Source organism: Mchenga conophoros, linkage group LG13, assembly GCF_057382185.1.
Source record: "Mchenga conophoros isolate Kocher_MC1m ecotype Shallow Benthic linkage group LG13, M_conophoros_male_GT1.1, whole genome shotgun sequence".
Classification (NCBI taxonomy): domain Eukaryota; kingdom Metazoa; phylum Chordata; class Actinopteri; order Cichliformes; family Cichlidae; genus Mchenga; species Mchenga conophoros.
This window is the reverse complement of record NC_140538.1, coordinates 9,558,985-9,577,944: the sequence shown is the minus strand read 5'-3', so window position 1 is coordinate 9,577,944 and position 18,960 is coordinate 9,558,985. Positions and strand designations below refer to the sequence as shown.

General features: G+C 39.9%; 1 protein-coding gene across 1 annotated transcript in view; it reads right to left on the bottom strand.

Annotated features, from left to right (window-relative positions):
* The window catches only part of LOC146560826 (uncharacterized), a 31,103-nt gene extending 13,024 nt beyond the window's left edge, over positions 1-18,079 (bottom strand). The window contains exons 1-3 of the mRNA XM_085296315.1: positions 17,929-18,079; positions 15,097-15,482; positions 8,394-8,515 (exon numbers count right to left, since the gene is read on the bottom strand). Of these exons, the coding sequence (XP_085152441.1) occupies positions 8,394-8,515; positions 15,097-15,482; positions 17,929-17,939 (519 nt within the window). The 5' untranslated portion in view covers positions 17,940-18,079. The remainder of the gene's footprint in view (positions 1-8,393; positions 8,516-15,096; positions 15,483-17,928) is intronic.
* Between the last annotated feature and the right edge of the window lie 881 nt (positions 18,080-18,960).

Here is an 18,960-nt window from a genome sequence, read left to right as displayed (position 1 = left end):
GCAAGTGATTATTTCTGCCCAAAGTCTTTGAAGACAGACATCTCTGATGCAAGGGTTTTTAAGTTTCTCATCTTTCTATCTTGCTCTTCTTCTTGCCTCGTTCCTTTCACAGTGGAAACATTGAGTCAGCCACTTCCAAAGAGCTCGTGTGATTTTATTTGGTTACCACAACTTACTATGCTGCTTCTCAAAAATAGCTTTCAAAACAAGGCTACACTTTCAACCACACACATACACACACTGATGCACACAATGCAAAATGACTCAGGTTTTGCTACATTATTTTTCTATCTACTATTACCATCTCTGTGGTGTCTGTGCCACTTTGAATTAAAGTGTTTTTCTTTTCTTTTTCAGTTGTCTCTCTTTTTTTTAAAAAAAAAAAAGCTTTAAAACAAAAATATGCCATGGGTCTTACATGCATGCTATAGCTTCACTTAATCACATACCATTGCTAAAATAAATGTAAAATTTAAGTTCTGAATGCAAAAGTACTGCAACCAAGTATTAACAAGTTCCTGTTCCTGTAAAATATGTCTTTACTGTCAGCTTGAACATCTACTCATTGATCTTGCACAATCTGTCCAAACTGACATTCATAGAGTTGCACTGGGAAATATGCATAATAACGGCTACAAATACTTGCATAACAATGCCCAACTCTTGCTACTGAGTTGAAAGATTTAATTTTTTTTCTGTGTACTTTTTCTGTGTGTACTTGAATAATGGGTGAAAGGTTGGGGTGTTCTGAATACCATTCTTTTGAGGGCTTTAGAGAGGTGGTGGTATTCAGAAACAAATAGTTACCATAACATTAATTCACCATTGTCGCTATATTTACAAGTAAAATTATTCCTCTGAGAGAAAGCTCGAAGCACCAGATTGGGTGAACATCACAGTGATGCAGTTCTCTGCTATCTCACTCGAGAAACGGAGGGAAAGCTGTGCTAGCATTGACCTAGAGATTTTATGTTATCCTGAGTGGGGTAAATATTGATAAAAGGCCATGATAAGTTGCCAAATCTTGCAGTAATAAAGTAAACTGAGGTGTGGTGTTGACTGCCATGACTGAGAGAAATAGGTGATTATGCATTTATAAAGATTTATATTAGAAACCTGAAATTAGTCAATATTTCAAATGAGTCAATAGTGAAATATTTGAAGCCCCCAAATAGAAAAAAAATGTATTGATGCTGAAATAACTTTCCTCTCTCAGTGACTACTGTCCTAGTTTCTTTGAAACTTTGAGACATCAAAGTTCCTTCCGTTACAATAGCTGACAGCAGAAATTGATAATGGTGTTTAAGTTCAGAAAACGCCTTTAACAAAACAACTGTTCAGCTAGCAGGCCATAAACAGGCAGAACCTACGGCAGGCACTGTGTAGTCACAGAAACAGTGCTGTAGGCAAACCTAGATGGTTAAGCAAGGGTTAAAAATATTGTCCTGCCCTTTGTCTTTCATACACACTCAATCACTCTCTCACACACACACACAAATACAAGCAGCCAGCCAGTGACACCCAACTGGTCCAGAGTGTTCCTCAGAGTTATTTCTGTCTTCAGGACAAAGGCTTGTACCTCTTACTGAAAGACAGTGTGTGTTGGGAGTTTCTGTAAGCGTGCGTGTGTGTGTGTGTGTGTGTGTGTGTGTGTGTGTGTGTGTGTGTGTGTGTGTGTTTGGACAGGATAATTAGACCTTGTGCTTTGCTCCCTTAGAGTTCTGTAACCGCAGGTTTGAGCCATAATGAATCTACACTGTCACGGACACTGGGCTGTCGCACCACACACACACACACACACAAACACACATGGGCATGGACACCATTTTGGGCATGTTCACAGAAGTCTGAAAACAAACATGCACACATTGTGTAAATGTTTGACAGAGAGAGAGAGACAGATATAAAGACAGGGAGGAAGAGAGAGAGAGAGAGATTGGATGGATTAACTGAGGGCAAAGGAGAAAAAGCTAAGTGTGTGGAAGATTACTAAAAAAACAAATGCTTACTCATTACATTTGAGATTATACACTGCTGCATATGTTTTCCAGCAAAATAATTAACCACTATAATATAGTATGGTTGCATGGTATGTTACAGTAGTAAGTGCTTTTCAAACTTCTCAGGCAGTAAAGTGAACTAAACCCAGAGTCTGTGTCAGTGTAGCGTCTCTGTGAGTCACTCTGCAGTCTGAAGTGAGGCAGACTGTTTCTTATCCTTCAGGCATCTCTTAGGCTTCAGGCAATGAAGTCGAATAAAGCTCTTCTGTCAACCTTAGCAATGCTGGCAGCTAAGTGTTCAAAAGTAATGTGATACGGGCTGATAATAATGTTTTTCATTTTGAAGCTAAAAACATAATAAATTCCCCTATTAAGTATAAAATTTTGTTAACTGGATCCTGTTTTCATAGATATTTCAAGACACCTTTGGATCAGTGACTCGCAATCCTAAATTGAGGAGTGCCAAAGAAGCAGGGTTGCGAGATGACTCTAAACAGGGTGGTTGGATGTGTCATTAGTTTTCCTGATCATAACCCAGAGGTCTGGACAGCTTCAAGCTCAACTGTTGACCTGGTGGTAAGAGTTTAAGTTCATTCTAATCTTTCTTATAACTGTTATAATGTTTCACACACGACCAGAAACGTAATTCTAATAACTATAGAAGAAAAGAGCATATCAGCAAAGTCACATAAGGATAGATCATCTTGGAACCGTGATTTACCAAATGTGACAATCCGTGTACCATGTACCAAATTTTGTGGCATTGTAATTAAAAACTGTTTGGAAATTTTGGTAAAAAAACAAACAAAATGTCAGCATTTTAGATCCGCTGGAAGAAAAGTTAGAGGCCCATCAACATTAGTAGAAATCATTCTCTGTGGAGCACGTAAATGTGCAGAAAAGAAGACTGATAATTTGATCTTATATTTTTAGATGGTTTTATTGGATCAGTAGAGATCCAAAAATGTATGTGAAATAATGCAACTTGAAGAAATGCTCACAGCCGGCTTGGCATTTTTGAGTTAAGGAAGCTGGAAGTGAAAACTGTTTTAGTTTTAAGGAGCAACAGGTCAAAAGGGTGTAGGGTTGCAGGCAGTCACACCACATGCTTTAATCACCTCAGTTCAACCCTTGTCTAGCCCGGCTGTACTGGAGCCAGATGATTCATCATTTACTGCTGTGTCGGTTTGATTACGGTGTAAAGTTCGTGGCAGTGCTGAAGACTTCTTATATTTTCTTGTATTCAGAAATCTTCCTAAAGTTCAACTCTCCAGGTCACTTCAAGGATGCAGTCCCACCAGGATATCTCAACGCAGACACAGCCACTCACAAACACTCAGATAAGACATAAGAAACCTGAGGGATGTGAGAGAACATCTGTTGAGAATTTGCTTTCTGAATTACACGAGAATGGAGTGCCATTTGAGTTCACCGGGTTGAACAGGTGACTCATAATGCAATAAGGCTATTTTAGAGCCTGCATGTCTTCCCCCTGCTCTCTCCCAGCTTTCCTGTCATAATAAAGGCTTTAAAAAAACCATAAAAAGAATGCTAAATGTAAAACTTCAATATTTGAAGTGGTAATAATTCACATTATTCAGATAGATGGATTTAATTATCTTTAAAAAATGTCTTGTTGCTGACCTTCTGAAAATGTAAGTATTTTGAGTGACCAGTAGGACGTACTATGAAGCATGCTCAACATAGCCAGGATTCCTTTGTATCAGCTGGCTTGAAAAAGTCTAAAATCTAGTCAGAGAAAACTGGTATCACAATGGTGGTTATCGGATTTGTTTGTTAACTCGGGCTTTCTGCTTTAGGCTCTTAGTGCGCTCACATAAAGCAAAGCTTCTGATGGGTCATTTGACTCTTCTGCGTAAAATAGATCAACTGAGCACGAGGTGCTACAAGAGGAACGGGTGATAGATATCTATAAAGAACAGAAATAATATAACAGTAAAATACAACCCTGCAGCTGCAAAGTAGACAAGAGAATTACGCTGCAGAAAATCATTAATTTTATGAATTAATTGTCATCACAAACTCACAGTGGTAGAAAAATATATCAACATGAGTTCATATGTTTATTTTACTTCTTGGTGCACTCAGATGTTTATTTCTAATGTTGAAACTTAATGCTTTTAAGGTTGATCAGTGTACTCTTATTTCAGCTACTGTTCTGTTTCATAAAGATGCATCGACAGATAGCCCGATCTTTTTGTAAACCGCATATTTCTTGTAAGACTGCTTTCATACTCTCATCCTTGCAAAACTGCAAGATAACTATGATTAAAAACTGGAAAAAAGATCTCTGACAATCATTTCTCACCAGTTTCACTGAAACTTGAGCAGTTTCTCTTTCACTGTTTATTACAGCTGAATTTCCTTTTCCTTTTTGTAGTTACCATCATATTACACTGAAATCTGTATGACCTGAGGTTTTGTAATTGCATGCAATTTTTTAAATTAGCTATAGCTCAAGTAGATTAAACAGCACTTCACTCACGATGACCTCCTTGTATGCTTTCTTTAGTGGATAAAATCCAGACATCAGAAGTGTGCCTGTGTCGCAGTCCTGGTTTTTGGAAACTAGAGCTAATCAAAATGCGCACTGTTGTCTCAATATGTGGGATGAAAGGCGAGGGATTAAAACTGTGCAATCACCCATAAAGTGAGAAACCTGGTCAACCTTATGTGTAACCACACATGTGCATTTATACACTGCAGCATCAACACCTGGCAAGAGAACAAGGAACAAGTCTCCACGTTCCTCTTTTCTCCGTCTCATTATTGTTCTACAGCAAGAACAAACACACCTGCACTTACTTTCTGGATGATTCTGCAACCACCACAGATGATTTCCCACTAAGACACACTGGAAAAAACACACACACGCGCACACCTATCTCTTCCTGTCTTCCACAGCAGTGCGATTGTGTGACAAGGTGTTGAGTCACAGCCTTAACTCATTTTGTTCTCACATGTATCCAGCCTCTTTGTGTTTAAGTTTGTTTCGAAGCCGTTGAGGCCATGGCAGGCTCACGCCACTGACGCTTATCACGTACTAAATCCCAGCTTGTGGGACTGTTCACATATGGACTAAATTAAATACTTTCCCCGACGTTAGTGCACTGAGTTGTAATACTGTAATCTGTTAAGCTCTTGAGTTCAACCAGTCTCACCTACCTTAGTGAAAACAGCATAGTGACATTATATTTTATTAAGGCAGATGGAGTTAATTCATCAAAAAAAAAACAAATAAAGGTAAATGAAGGCTTTCACTTTATCTCGTTAGCACTTACATTACAGGCTGGGTGCTGACATATTGTTTGGTGATGCTGGCTATAAAACTAAAGGGGCTGGAGGCCACTGTTCATGAGGAAGTACTTTTTGTATTATGTATGTTTCAGATGTTTATCCATCCATTCGCTTCCGCTTATCCTTTTCAGGGTCGCGGGGGGCGCTGGAGCCTATCCCAGCTGTCATAGGGCGAGAGGCGGGGTACACCCTGGACAGGTCGCCAGTCTGTCGCAGGGCTAACACATAGGGACAGACAACCATTCGCATTCACATTCACTCCCACATTCACAGCTAGTGGCAATTTGGATTATCCAATTAACCTATCCCCACAAGCTGCATGTCTTTGGACGGTGGGAGGAAGCCGGAGTACCCGGAGGGAACCCACGCAAACACGGGGAGAACATGCAAACTCCACACAGAAAGACCCCGGCCTGATGGTGGAATTGAACTCAGGACCTTCTTGCTGTGTGGCTACCCACTGTGCCACCGTGCTGCCTTGTTTCAGATGTTATGAAACAAAAACTACAACATGGGTGTGTCAAGGCTATATACAGTCTGTCTTTTACCACAAGCACTGCATATTCCTTCATTCAACTATAAATCTCCACACATGTGTGGCATTAATATATGACTTAATGAACTGATGAGTCTTACTAAAGTGGGCTATAGTAAGCTAATACTTTTGAGGAACATATAGAATCAGTCCCACAAACTACAGGTCACTTTAACATCAGTAATTTAAAATGTTGATTAAACTGACTGATCGAAAAGTCAGTGTGTTTATTTCTTTAAGAGCAAAAAAACCCCTCCCAAACTGATAGTTATATCATAAAGGTATCTACATGCAATAGAACTAACATAGCCTTTACTTTTTTTAACATTAAAAAATGCAACTTTATGTCACTTACATATATGTAAAAGTAAACTATATTCTGCCTCATTGGGTATTGCATCCTGAGCTCCTTTGTTTGGGCCTTTAATCAGTCACAGTGCCTTACGTTTAACGTTTGACCTTCCTGTGCAAGCTACGTAAGCTTCAGTGCTTCAGTGCAACTGCCAGTTAGCCGAGTAGATTAGGGTGAACGATCACAATGTCAGGACAGTGGATAACATCCCCAGCCTATTTCTTTGTAAGTTTGTTAAGTTACCTAACACACATGCGCTCACTTTCTGGTTGGTTCTGCAATCAAGATAACGGAGGCACTAAAATACACACACGTTCCAAACTTGTGTGACAAGGTGCTGAGTCAGAGCCTGTACTCTGCTTTCCTCACCATCTTCAGCACTGAATAATGGAAATTGCTCACAGAGGATGTGAGAAACACCAGCTTTTTTACTGCTTTTTTACTGAAAACATTCCAAAATCATGACTCCCGTAGCTGAGTAACTGTATGGTCAGTGATTACAGCACTGGCTAATTTAGGTTTGTTTAGTGTGTGGGGGAGGAAACCTAAACATTAGAATGCTGAGAAATATTAACAAATGTTGAAAAATAATTTTTTAATCATTGATTTCTACATTTGTGCTTGTTTATATTACTAATGCATTAGCAGTTTACACGGCTGAATCTCTAATACGTAAGCACAGGGTCACTAGAGATCAGATATATGAGTTGGTTAGGAAAAAATGCAGAAGCAAAGTTGCAGAAAAGGTTCACTCTATTCCTGTTTGCAGCTCATTAGTTACACAGACAAAAAAAACACTCAGTGAGTGAAGCAGATTTCTCATGCATCAAAAGACTCGAATGGAGACTTGCAGCTTTGTAACTGTTAAGCTTTTGACACTGAGGGAGTGTTTTAAGCTCCTTACTGAGATATAATAGGCCTGTCATGCATTTTTCTTGACTTCTATTTTTTAACCCATTTCTGTGATGAGATTAAAGTGAATTTAAACTAGATCATGTTTTCTCCTCGCTTCCTCTCTGTCTTCCCAAAGCTCCAGTCAGCTCTTTGATAGAGGAGTAAATAAAGCCGGAGTGATGCAATATGCCGAAATATTGCCAAGGAAAAGGAGCCAAGAGGAAATTAAGTCTGATTACAACTTCACAACTGCACCATTCACAGGATTTATACTCCCAAGAATAATATGAACGTCTCTTTAGCAGAGCAATAGTCAGAATACTGCAACTGCAATCTCATGGAACAAGTACCGAAGCAAGCAAGGTGATAGGAATTTTCTTAAACCTGTATTTTTTGTGTGTGATTTGGCCTAAAGGGTATATAGTAGGAAGTTTCAAGAATACTGTAACTGAGAGGCTAGAGCAGCATAGCATGCAGAAAATATTTAACATCTCAAATGCGATATATATTAATAAACTGAAAAAGCTCTGATGAATTTCACCTTCGGCATTTACAAATACATCTATGTAACATATGTGTTTTCGTGTGCTGCATAATGAACTTCTTTCACTCTCCCCACATTAAAAGGTCAATTTGTATCACAAGGTTTATTTTTGTTTCTTTTCAACTTCTGTAAACATTGCTTTCCTCTCTCTACGCTTAACCTATCCATCACCTGCTCCTGCACTGTTGAGGTTTTTCTATCATTAGGCTGTTTTCCTGTTTTTTGGTATGTTTTTTAACTACAGTGGTAACTGTGGCATCTGGATTTTCTGCAGATTCAGGCTGTCTGTTCGTGTAATACTTTGATCACAGGTCTTTTTATTTTTATCAACCAAAGCAGAGTGGAAATGACCAGCTGCTAAGAGACTCTGATCACACACACACACACACATTTTGTCCTGTTTTTTTTTTTCCTTTCTTGTTTCCTGCCCTGCTGAACATGTGGTTCATTTCAGCATGTTCAGCATGAATCTGGATTCACAGAGAAACACTGAATGAAAAAGGCAATTTTCCAACAGCCTATATATTTTTGAGTTGCTGAGATGAGATGATTTGGCAAAAGTCGTTTATATCCTTTAGTTAATGGCAGTCTTGTCTGTCAGCTGATCAGCTTCACTACCACAGCTGCAGGGTGTTCAGCCTTCTGGTCAAGAGATGTAAAAATGTATCCTGCTGCAGGCTGGTTTTAACACACATATGACTTCTTTCTCTCTCTCACGCACACACAGAAATAGTGTCAGTGATCACTAACCCTTTGCAATAGGAGATGATTATACTCGTCTCCTATTCGTCTGAGCTGTTGTCCGAATGTCTCTGCCTGCATGTCCCCTGCTGCGTTTTGCTGCCACGTCCTAGAGGGGCTGGGTGACGGATCTGCAACACAAAGTAAAAAGAAAACATGCCATCTTTGCATATGATGATCAGGTAAACAACTGTTATACATCCTGCGTGTCAGTTCCAGGGTGCAACAGCATTAACTCACATGATCTTTCATTACATTTCTGAAGAGGTTAAATGCTCAAAACTTATCCACCGAGACAAAATATGTGTTTATTTATGCTTCATATAAGTGAAGCATAACCAAAAAGTATTTGGAGCTTTATTTGTGGTTAGGGGTTCAGACTTGAAAACACTGTGAAACTTCAGCACAAAGATATTTGAAATATGACTTGTAAGATTAAGAGAAACCACAAAGGAACACAGAAACCGAGCGCATGTATTTACATAGCTTTACATACGAGGTGTTTCAAAATGGCGGCTCTCTGATCGTAACTTATGTTAACAATAGGTTGCCCAGAAAGAAAATAAAGTCCTTTTGGGCATCACCGGGCACATGGCTCAGACTGTGGTTACACCAAATTCACTGCAGCCAAGCTAAGTTCCTTTGAACTTGATTCACTTGTTGATATTGAATCTTTAAAAAAAAAACATGAACAGATGTAACAGAAAAGCACTGTAACTCAAACCTTCATCGTTTTTTTTTTGTTGTTGTTGTTGTTGTTGTTTTGGAGAAAATCATATGTGATGTGCATGTTCGGCTTTCCCGCCAATCCATGACTGCTTTTATCAAAAAAACACACCAATAAACTCCTTTTAATGGTAAAATTTTGAAGAAACTATACGACAGACAAAGAAGAAAAACAATCAGAGTGTGATTCATAAAGTGAGACTCCTTTGGTTTTGACCCAGTTCAGTTTATTTGATGTTATAATCGATGCATGCTCACAGTGACATAATAAAAACCCCAGAGGAGATGTAAATCAGGGTACTTATTCAACGAGGTGAGACAGAATAGGTAAATGACAAACATATTTGTTAATTATTAACAGTAGAGAAGGTTATCAGACACATTTAGTGCACTTTGAGTGCTTCATGGTGTTACAGTTGCCAGCTGACCAGGATGAGGAAAAGTGCGAGTGCGTTCATGTGTCAGTACGCGTGAATGTGTGTTTTCGTGGTTAATCTGTTAGATTTTCAGTCTGAACTACAATACGATTATGAAAGGCTCTGACCTCTTACCGATCTCCGCTTATGACTCATGCACGCCATTATGAAACCCAGACTTAATATTTCTCACATCCTCTGATATTGACGAGACCAATACAGCAATCAATCCATCAAGCTGCTGACTGCAGCATCAGCAAGAGGGATTTTAATGGCGATATGGGCAAGGAGCTACGCTACAATGCCTCAAAGTGTAATAAATGCTGAGTAATCACTGAATCTCACTGATTTATTCGGGTTTGGAAGCTACGAACGGTGCAGGTAGGCGATGCCAGGATGCTCAAGACATCAAATAATGAATTTTAAAACACAAAACAAGAACTCCTATGAAGTTTTGCATATGTTACTTGTTTCCTCCTTTCAAAGATTTCTGTACTGACGTCCAAGATGCTTTTAAGTAACACTGCATGTACTTAGCGGGTTAAATACTGTATCATGCACGAGGACTTACTTTATCAGGATGTTCCTTTGACAATGACCACAATAACCAAAACGACAGTTATACATAGTATACATGATGATACTGATTTTGTATAGGAGCAGTTCTAAGACATCAACCTGGCTGCTGTAATGCAATCTGCTGACAACCGATTTTGGCTCATAATCCACAGTTTGCTCATGCCGAAGGGCATTCAGTTAAAAAGCAAAAAACAAATGCCAGCAAACAGTCGCATCTTAGGTCAAAAGAGTACTAGAGTAACCTGAATAAATAGTGAATTCCTCTAACAGACAGTAAGTCGGCTTTGTGCAGCTCAGTAACTTGAATTTCAGCTAAAGTTTATTTGTAAGATCAAAGCCTCAGGCAAAATCTATCTTTGTTCCATCCAGCCCTGAGGTTGTATTATAATTAGACTGTGTTAAGGACAAAAACTCACAAGAGGCATCTGTTTTGCTCTAAAACTGAAGAAACCTGACTGCACTGCGAGTGTGATCTTCCTGCTGCTGCAGGAGGAAGTACTGCGATGTCGAGCAGCAACAACAAGATAAACAGATCTTCCTTAAGCCCCTGCACCATATCTAACACACAAACAAGTTAGCAATCTTGATAAGTGAGACTTTTGTGTGTGATTGGGGGGACAATGTGTAACTTATTGCACAAGTCAGTTTGTGTTTATTGGTCCTATCTTGCAAATGCAGTGGACTGATTGAGATGCAAGTTACTGTCTGCATCTTACAAAAGACCTGAAGCCTATTTTGGCTACTAAACACACATACTGAGTCCTTTTTTGAGTGGCTTACTTAACACGTAACCACACACATGGACTGCTCTGTTTTGACTGCTATCTTGTCTGTCTGGCTTCAGTGAAAGAGAATAAAAGAGACACAAGGCAATCAGCAAAGCTACTCGCTGCTATTATGAAAAAGAATAGCGACACATACAAAGCAGAGAATATGCTCAGGTTTTCAGAAGTTTTATTTCAGCCTTAGGAGATTACTTTGATATTTACAAAAAAATAAAACCCCATTGTGTTTAGAAAAACAAATTGAAGGATTAAAGCTGAGATGTAAACAGAGAGGGTTAGACTGTAATGTAACGTAACCGCACAATTTTACCAGTCTGAGCAAAACAAATAGGTTTATTCTCATTAAGATGACAGAACAGCATTATTCCATAGAAGATTTATTTGCCTTCCACTGCAGCAACACTGTGAAGGCATTTACTCTGTTAGTACTTTTATCTGTTTTTTTTTTTTTTTGCCAAGTTTTAACCTCCTGGCAAAATTTTGTTTGTTACCAAGCAACAGGATGGGCAACTTTAGCCAACAGCATCACAGCTAAAAGTATGAGCCTTCTGTTTCTAAGCTGTGCTGATGTAAACAAGACAACTGGAGCACTATTTTAGACCAGTGATGCTGGAGGTGGCAGTTCTTTCATTTCTGTTTGGGATTGAAATAAACAGAAAACAATAAAAATAGGATCCAGGCTGTGATAACCGATAAAAACATTTTGGGGAATCCCTCAATGTATGCTCAAAACCGTTGGTCATAAAATTGCTGTGGGAGTATACACTAAATATTTAACGTTTAATGAGCATCTAAATACAACGGTGGCACGAATGATTTGTAATGAGTTTGTGGTATAGAGATTAAAAAATAATATTGGCACAACATTTTAATGTCCACATTTGAAAATGTGTTTATATGATGATATAATCTAAGCTCATAACTTGCACTTCCTGTTTTATAATATTTAAAACTTTATCTGCTTTCATCTTTTATTATGGCAATTTGAATTTCATTTTAAGCTCTTTGGATAAGTTAAACAGCTTCTACTTCTACTTTAGTATCAACTGAACATTCTAATTAACAGCTAACTGACATGTATTTAGTTACTTTACACCTCAATCGATATATTAATTCCATAAAAAGGGAAATACATAAATTCTTAGTAACAACCTGCTAGCATCCTGAAGGCCTCAAATACTGCTGTTACCGGTATGTTTGCAGAGGACATATGGATAAAGGTACTAGCAATAAGGGCCTCAATCCACACTCATCAGATATGCTATATGAACAAAAGTACCAGGCCACCTACTCAGTACACCTGCTGGAGCTGCTCGGCCATGGAAACCCATGCCGTGAAGCTCTGCAGTTATTGAGTCAGCAAAGAGTTGGTGACTTTTACACACTATGCACCACTGCCTTTGGTGACCCTGCTATGTAACTTTATGTGGCTGAATTGCTGTGGTTCCTGCACGCTTTCACTTTGCAATAATACCACTTACAGCTGATCATGCAATATCTAGGAGGGAAGACATTTCAAACTGACTTGTAGAGGTGGCATCAACGTAAGCTCTTTAAAACGATTCATTCTTTCACAAATGTTTGTAAAAGCAGGCTACATGGTTTGGTTAGGTGCATGCTTTTGTGCACCTGTACCAATGAGACAGAAAACACCTGGATTCAAAGATTAAGAGGTGTGGTCCAATACTTTTAGTGTCACATTTAAACACACTCGGTAAGCCTTATGTTTCAGCATACTAAATTAATGTTGAGAAGGGACAAAGTTCTTCATCTTTAACTCAGTGTAACCGAGTACTTTTGATGCCTAAACCTAACCAACAAGAGTCCAACACCAAATGGACACCTTTTCTGCAACAACAGCAGCATCTGAGGAGCAACAGTATTTCACACTGTGGAATGGTATAACCTGAGTCTGCATCAATGCTGATGGAGGCTAAAGTATGACACGAAATTGGTGCAGTTTGGAGAATCAACATGTAGTTCAGCTTATACACATTTTTTTTTAGCAGAATGCAACCCTAGACTATCTAAAACACAACCTGACCTTAACCTTAGTTTATGAATCCTAGAACTGAGCATGTTCTTTGTCAACTTCTGCAATATAATGGGTGAGAGGTGGATCTGACTGTGAAACCCGGGGACACCACATGCTCACTGTCATCCACACTTATGATTGACTTATTATTTATAATCAATAAGATTATCCAGGATGAACACTTTTCTTTTTTACTCCAGTAATGACAGTTTACAAAAACTAACTTTATTTTTTATAAATGTGTCCTAAACCAGCAATTACCCCATTGGGTAAGTCTCTTCTGAGGTTGAAGAGCAAAAGAGCTGAGGCCTATTTTCCCACATAGGCTTTTATACTTTACAACTACAAGTTTATTGCCAACCTTCAGTTGCACCCCTACTGGCCATTAAACAGAATGCAGCTTTAAGGTACTTCTGTGTTGTCACTTTTCAAAGCAGGAAACTTCAGCCATCTTTAATACTGTTAAAGCATGCAAACACAGCCCACTTAAATGTGACCAACCAATACTACTTGGACTACAAACGGAAACCAGAAAGATTCCATTACCAAATATCATGCTCAGCCATTGCTCAATGTTTGTGTGTTTCACATCTGCATTTCACCTGCAAGTTTGCTAAGTGATACTTAGCGAACGCTAAATAATGCTTACTTTGAGGAGTCAAGAGTCTTTAAGAGTACAGACTCAATTATCATTATGAAATACTGATACATTATGACTCTTTCACATCATTTTAAGTTTGACTAATAAAAGTGTATATAAATCTGACATCGTGGCAGTAACGATGATGTCAGTAGAAATGTGTTTCTTTAGGTTCACTGACAGGTTCCTACATTGTGTGTGGAATAGTACACACATGCACACATTCCTGGGCATGGCCCTGTTAGTCTAGCCATGAGTCAGGACAACGTCTGAAACAAACCAACATCAGCAGGATTAACAACTCCTAACAGAAACATGGTACAGAATGGTCATCACGCATTACACCATTATGTGTTTGTCTCCCTCAAACCACCAATGTGAAGATGAAAATGACAAACCCTTACAGAGTAAGGGTGGGATTAAGACTTTGAAAACTAATGTGAATACAAGTTGTCACCGTTTCTGCTTTTTTTTTATGGGTTTTTTTGTTTTGTTTTTTGCAAAACAAAATCACACATCCAACCTATTGGATCCACCTTTGTCCACAATGTTATAACTATCACTCACCCTTTGTATAAACAAGTCAACAGTTTCCTTTTAAATTAAACCTGAGAATGTTATTCAAATGTATCCTGCAGGTTTTAGAAAGGTTTTACACACTCGAAGGCAGCAGGCATTACTCGCCAGAAAAACAAAGTACTACTACAGTGGAATGAAAACAGAGAAGCAGCAGAAGTGGATTTAGCAGCATGGAGGAGTCATTAGTGTGTTTTATATAAGCATGTTTCCACCTGGATTTGTTGGATTTCTCTTCAAGGGCAAACAGAGTAGCACATGCAGAGTATTAGTCAATAAACCAGAATCTCAAAAACAAAAAAGCAACAGCCTTACTCATGTGAGAATAGCAAGCATAGCACATCAAGGTAGTGGAAAAACGGCTCTCTTTCATGACTAAGCTCTAGAGTGAGAAAGGGGTGAAAACAAACACATCTTAAGTATGAAACTAGATATAAAAACATCCTAAGTATGTTTTTGTTCATCTTTTCACTATCATTGGTAACACTCAACACCACCGACCGCCCAAAGCCCCAAATCTTTGATAGAGGAAACGTGAGGGAACTAGTTGTAGACTCCTATCTAGTTTACGTCTTACGTCCAGGGTAGTCTTTATTGACTGAGTCAGGTCAAACTTTCACCCACACCTATAACAGTATTAGCAGTGCGTTTAGGCATTTAGACAAATTCCTACACTTTAATTTGCATTCTTTATTGTGAGCATGAAAATTGTACTGTGTGCATGTCCTCTTTTACCATCTACAACAACAGCAACATCATGACGAAAGGCGCAAGGCGAGAAACACCTTTACCGTAATGTGAAGTACAGCCACCTTACATTACCAAATGGAGTTCCTGCATCTCGGTTTGTCACTCCATCACTTGGGAAACGACTTTACAAAAAGACACCTGAACATCTTCCACGTGCGTGCACTCACATTAATGCGGGAGTTATACATGAAGAGTCTGTGCTCACCGTGTTGCGTGCCCGGTCCTTCACCGTGCACCTCACCCATGCGCTGCAGGGCGTGTATTAGCACCTGTCCGGTGAGGCTCGGGGTCTGTATCGCTTTGTCAGACATCACTGGCTTCGGGGAGAGCGGGGAGCTTGGCAATGAGTCGCAGTCAGAGGAAAAATATCCACTGGAGGAACGGCGAGGGAAGCGGAATATCGTCCGGCTCTGAAAAACGTCAAAGCTCTTCGGGGTTCTGCACCAGGAAGGCGAATCCGGTTCTCCTCCTCCGGTAGAGCCGCGGTTTAAACGGGACGTTTGCGCTCCTGTGGCACCGACAGGTGGTAGATCTCCTCCGCTGGCCTCCGATGCTGTTACTGCGGTCGAGCCATCGGACGAATTTGGTGGTCTGTTGAATGAACAGAGCGGCACCGTCAGTTTGGCTGGTCATCCCTGTGCTCAAACAGCCAACAGCCTCTCGCTGTTGTTTCGTCTGGAGTTTCAGGCGCACGTATTCCAGCGATCCGCTGGCAGGACGTGACTCTGTTTCCAAATATCCCATCAGAACTGCGGGACTTCTGTCACTTAACTTAATTTTACACACGCGCCAACTTTTTTTCTCTCCTTTTTTTGCCAAATCATAGCAGATGTAACGTGCTAACAATAAGTGACTTTTATGAAACGGTACTGTATTGTAACTTACTTCTCTGTGTAGCTGAAACTCAGATAAGCACAGGGAGTTCAGGAGCGAGTGTTTGGCTGTGCGCTGAGCGTGTTCCTGCTCTGTGGCCCAGGTTTCCTGTCCAACTGGCTGCCCGGTGCGCCTCCATTGTTTGAAAATAAATTAGCTGATTGCGGCACATCTCTGTTTGCCTGATAGGAAAAGCATGAGGAAGCCCCAGAGTGACTTCAGCTGCGTCACAGAGAAACAGCCAGAAATAAATGCGCCGCAACAGACCGCAATCAGCCTGCATATCAGCATTTTCAAATAAGTAAAATATAACAATCTTGAATTTCTCACATCGGTGCTTATTAGCAGTTAATAAAGGGATTTGTGAAATCAAGTTCACTCAAGTAGTCTACTGGTTTCTGCAAAGTCAGTTTATTTAAGGTGATTTGCGCTGAGATAACAACGATTTACACATGTGCCATTTTCCGTTTGGATTACTGAGCTTCAGACTCTCAATGTGACAGTCTTACAAAACAAAATCATGAAAATGATGTTTTGTTGCGGCACTTCCTGTTTGTCCAGAATAAACTGCAGCTTCCTCGGCCCACGAATCCCCCGCTGTAATGACCTGTAGTGCAAGGCGTCTGCCAAAATGAAATTCTAGGCAGACATTTTTTTTATTCGCCGGTATTCGCGCTTTTATTTCGCACATCTCTAATGTAAATATTCATCATAGCGTTGCTTTTAGAGGAGCAGAGGAGGAGCGACAACTGTGTGAACCGGGCGCGATGGCCGTACTTCAACCATATGAAAATTTTTACTTTCCTTGTGGGTTTCAGTACCGATCCGAGCGCCTCCGGAGACAGTTTGCGCACTAGAGAAATAACAGTGACACGTTCGTGCGGCTACTACGCCAAGAGGGAAACAACACAGTGGGAAGGAAGAAAAATCCGCAAAGCCGGTACGAGAACACTAACTCGGTGTGTTTTATGTAGGTGCAACAGGGCAGAAGATGTAAGAAAATTCGCTCGGCGACACGTCTGCACCGAAACTTTATGAACACAAAGAGGTTTCCGTGTCTTCGTGGGTGACGGCTGACATTATCATCGGATAGAAGAAAGTGACCTCTCGGTTAACATATTAGGTTTCACTTAACTATTAAAACACAAACAGCAAAATAGCTGAGCGGCCGTGTGCGCGTACGGCTTTACTCGCTATCCCTCGCATGGTTATCTGCAAAACCAAGTGGTGTCGTGCGCCATCTCCAGTCCTGGGAGTCTCATAGTAGCATGCCCAAACATATCCATTAGTGTCCGTAATTGCCCATTATCACAAGAATTAATGGGAGAAAAGTTCAAGCCAACTAGCCGGAGTGGATAAAAATCTCCCACGCGGGCGTCATCGCCTGACAGTAGCCGTTAAGTAGAAACGCGGACGAACTCTTTAACCTCCCTTAACAAGGGAAAGATGAAACAAAAAAACAAAAAAAAAATCAGCTCTTCTGAGGAGTTTAAATGGAGAATTGTCGCTTAAATCCTCAACCCACTGAGCGTGTGCTTATTTCTTGAAAGAAGCTGTCGTCACTCTATCGAGCAAATAAAACGCATGTTTTTCCCCTCTCTGCATCCCTGGGGACACCGGCATTGACAGCATCTCCTTTACAGTCAACACAACCGATGTCGGGTGAAACCAGACGTTCACCCGTCTACAGAGTTAGCAGATTAATAAGCTGAACTCGAGCCAGCGCGCCGCGTTGCCAAATATACCGGCGGAGTCAGAGGGTCGCTGCAAAATTCACACCCAAATCCAGATTAATGTAAAAGAAGAAAGTCCCATCAAACACGGGACGGTCGTTTCAAACACCCACTGCACTACTTTGTTAATTGCTTTAGTAACCACTTAGTAGACATGCGTGGGAAGAGCACCTTTGTTTAAAACACCTTTTAAACAAAAATGTCTTCATGGTGATTGCAGTGACATTTCACAATAATATGAATAATTCAAATTTAGATCTACTGATTTCTAGATTTTTCCACAAATCTACCAATATACTAGGCAGGTGTCGGCTGTTTGCAACGTGACACCTGACACAGCGACTGAAACATCTAAAGAGCACGTTTGTAAAGATTTGTGTATTTTTTTTAAGTAACACACATATTTTTTGGAGCCCGTCCTTAAAACTCACCTTGAATGCATTTCAGGATCGTGCCTCTGAGTACATAATCCAAGTAGAGCTTAAAAAAGTAACATGAAAACACAACAAAAAAGAATGAAGTGTTTTAATCAGTCTGCAAACCTGTAAACAAACTCAACCCTTTGTTTGCTTCCTCTCCCTTTCTCTATGTCGCGTCAATAAGGCAAACTGTGCGTAACAGTACACTATCTACTCCAACAGTCGGTCCGCCCCTGGGAGGGACCAATGCTTTAAAGCCTATTACAGCTCTTGAACGACCTCTGTATGTCAAGAGGAGCATTTCCAGTGGCTACCCATGAGGCTTTCTTTGTGCTCAATGTAAGGACACCAATTATTAAAAGTTACAGAAACAAAATTTGCAATGTAATTACAAAAAGTTTTGTTAAACCAAAATTGTCATTGCACTCATTATGCCACAGGCTATCTGGCCCCAATTGTTTGTGTTTATAACTTGGCAAAGGCAAATGATTGATTCCCAAATTTTAAACAAGTGCTGTATGCACGCTGGAACAATGACTGAAAACAGGGAGGGGGCACTCTGTGATCTCTCTGGCACTTTTACATCTGCCTACATTTATACACATTATTCAGTATTATAAGATTTAAGCCTATTGCTGGATTTTTTGGTTTTCCCTTTTTCCACTGCAGGACATTAACAAGATGAAAAATAAATGGTATAATACTTTACCTTCTTCTTTTTGCACCCTTTTTAAAAGGTGCAAGTACAAGTTTGCTCATCCAAGTTTCATAAATCTGGTAAAGTGCACTGGCACAGTCCAGATGTAAGGATTTGTATACAAAATTACAGTACCCATCATTTCTTTGTATTTTGCTAGGAAAATGGGAAATCTGTGCAGCAGTTTTTTATGAAACATCGAAACATAAATGGAAGTGCAGTATATAAGGCAAAAACAAAGTTTCTGCAACCACAATGAGCTTGAAATGCTATGCCATAATTCTTCACTACAGTCTAAACTCTCATAGGTAAGCTTTCTTTTAATTTCTTTACATGGTCTCCAGGAA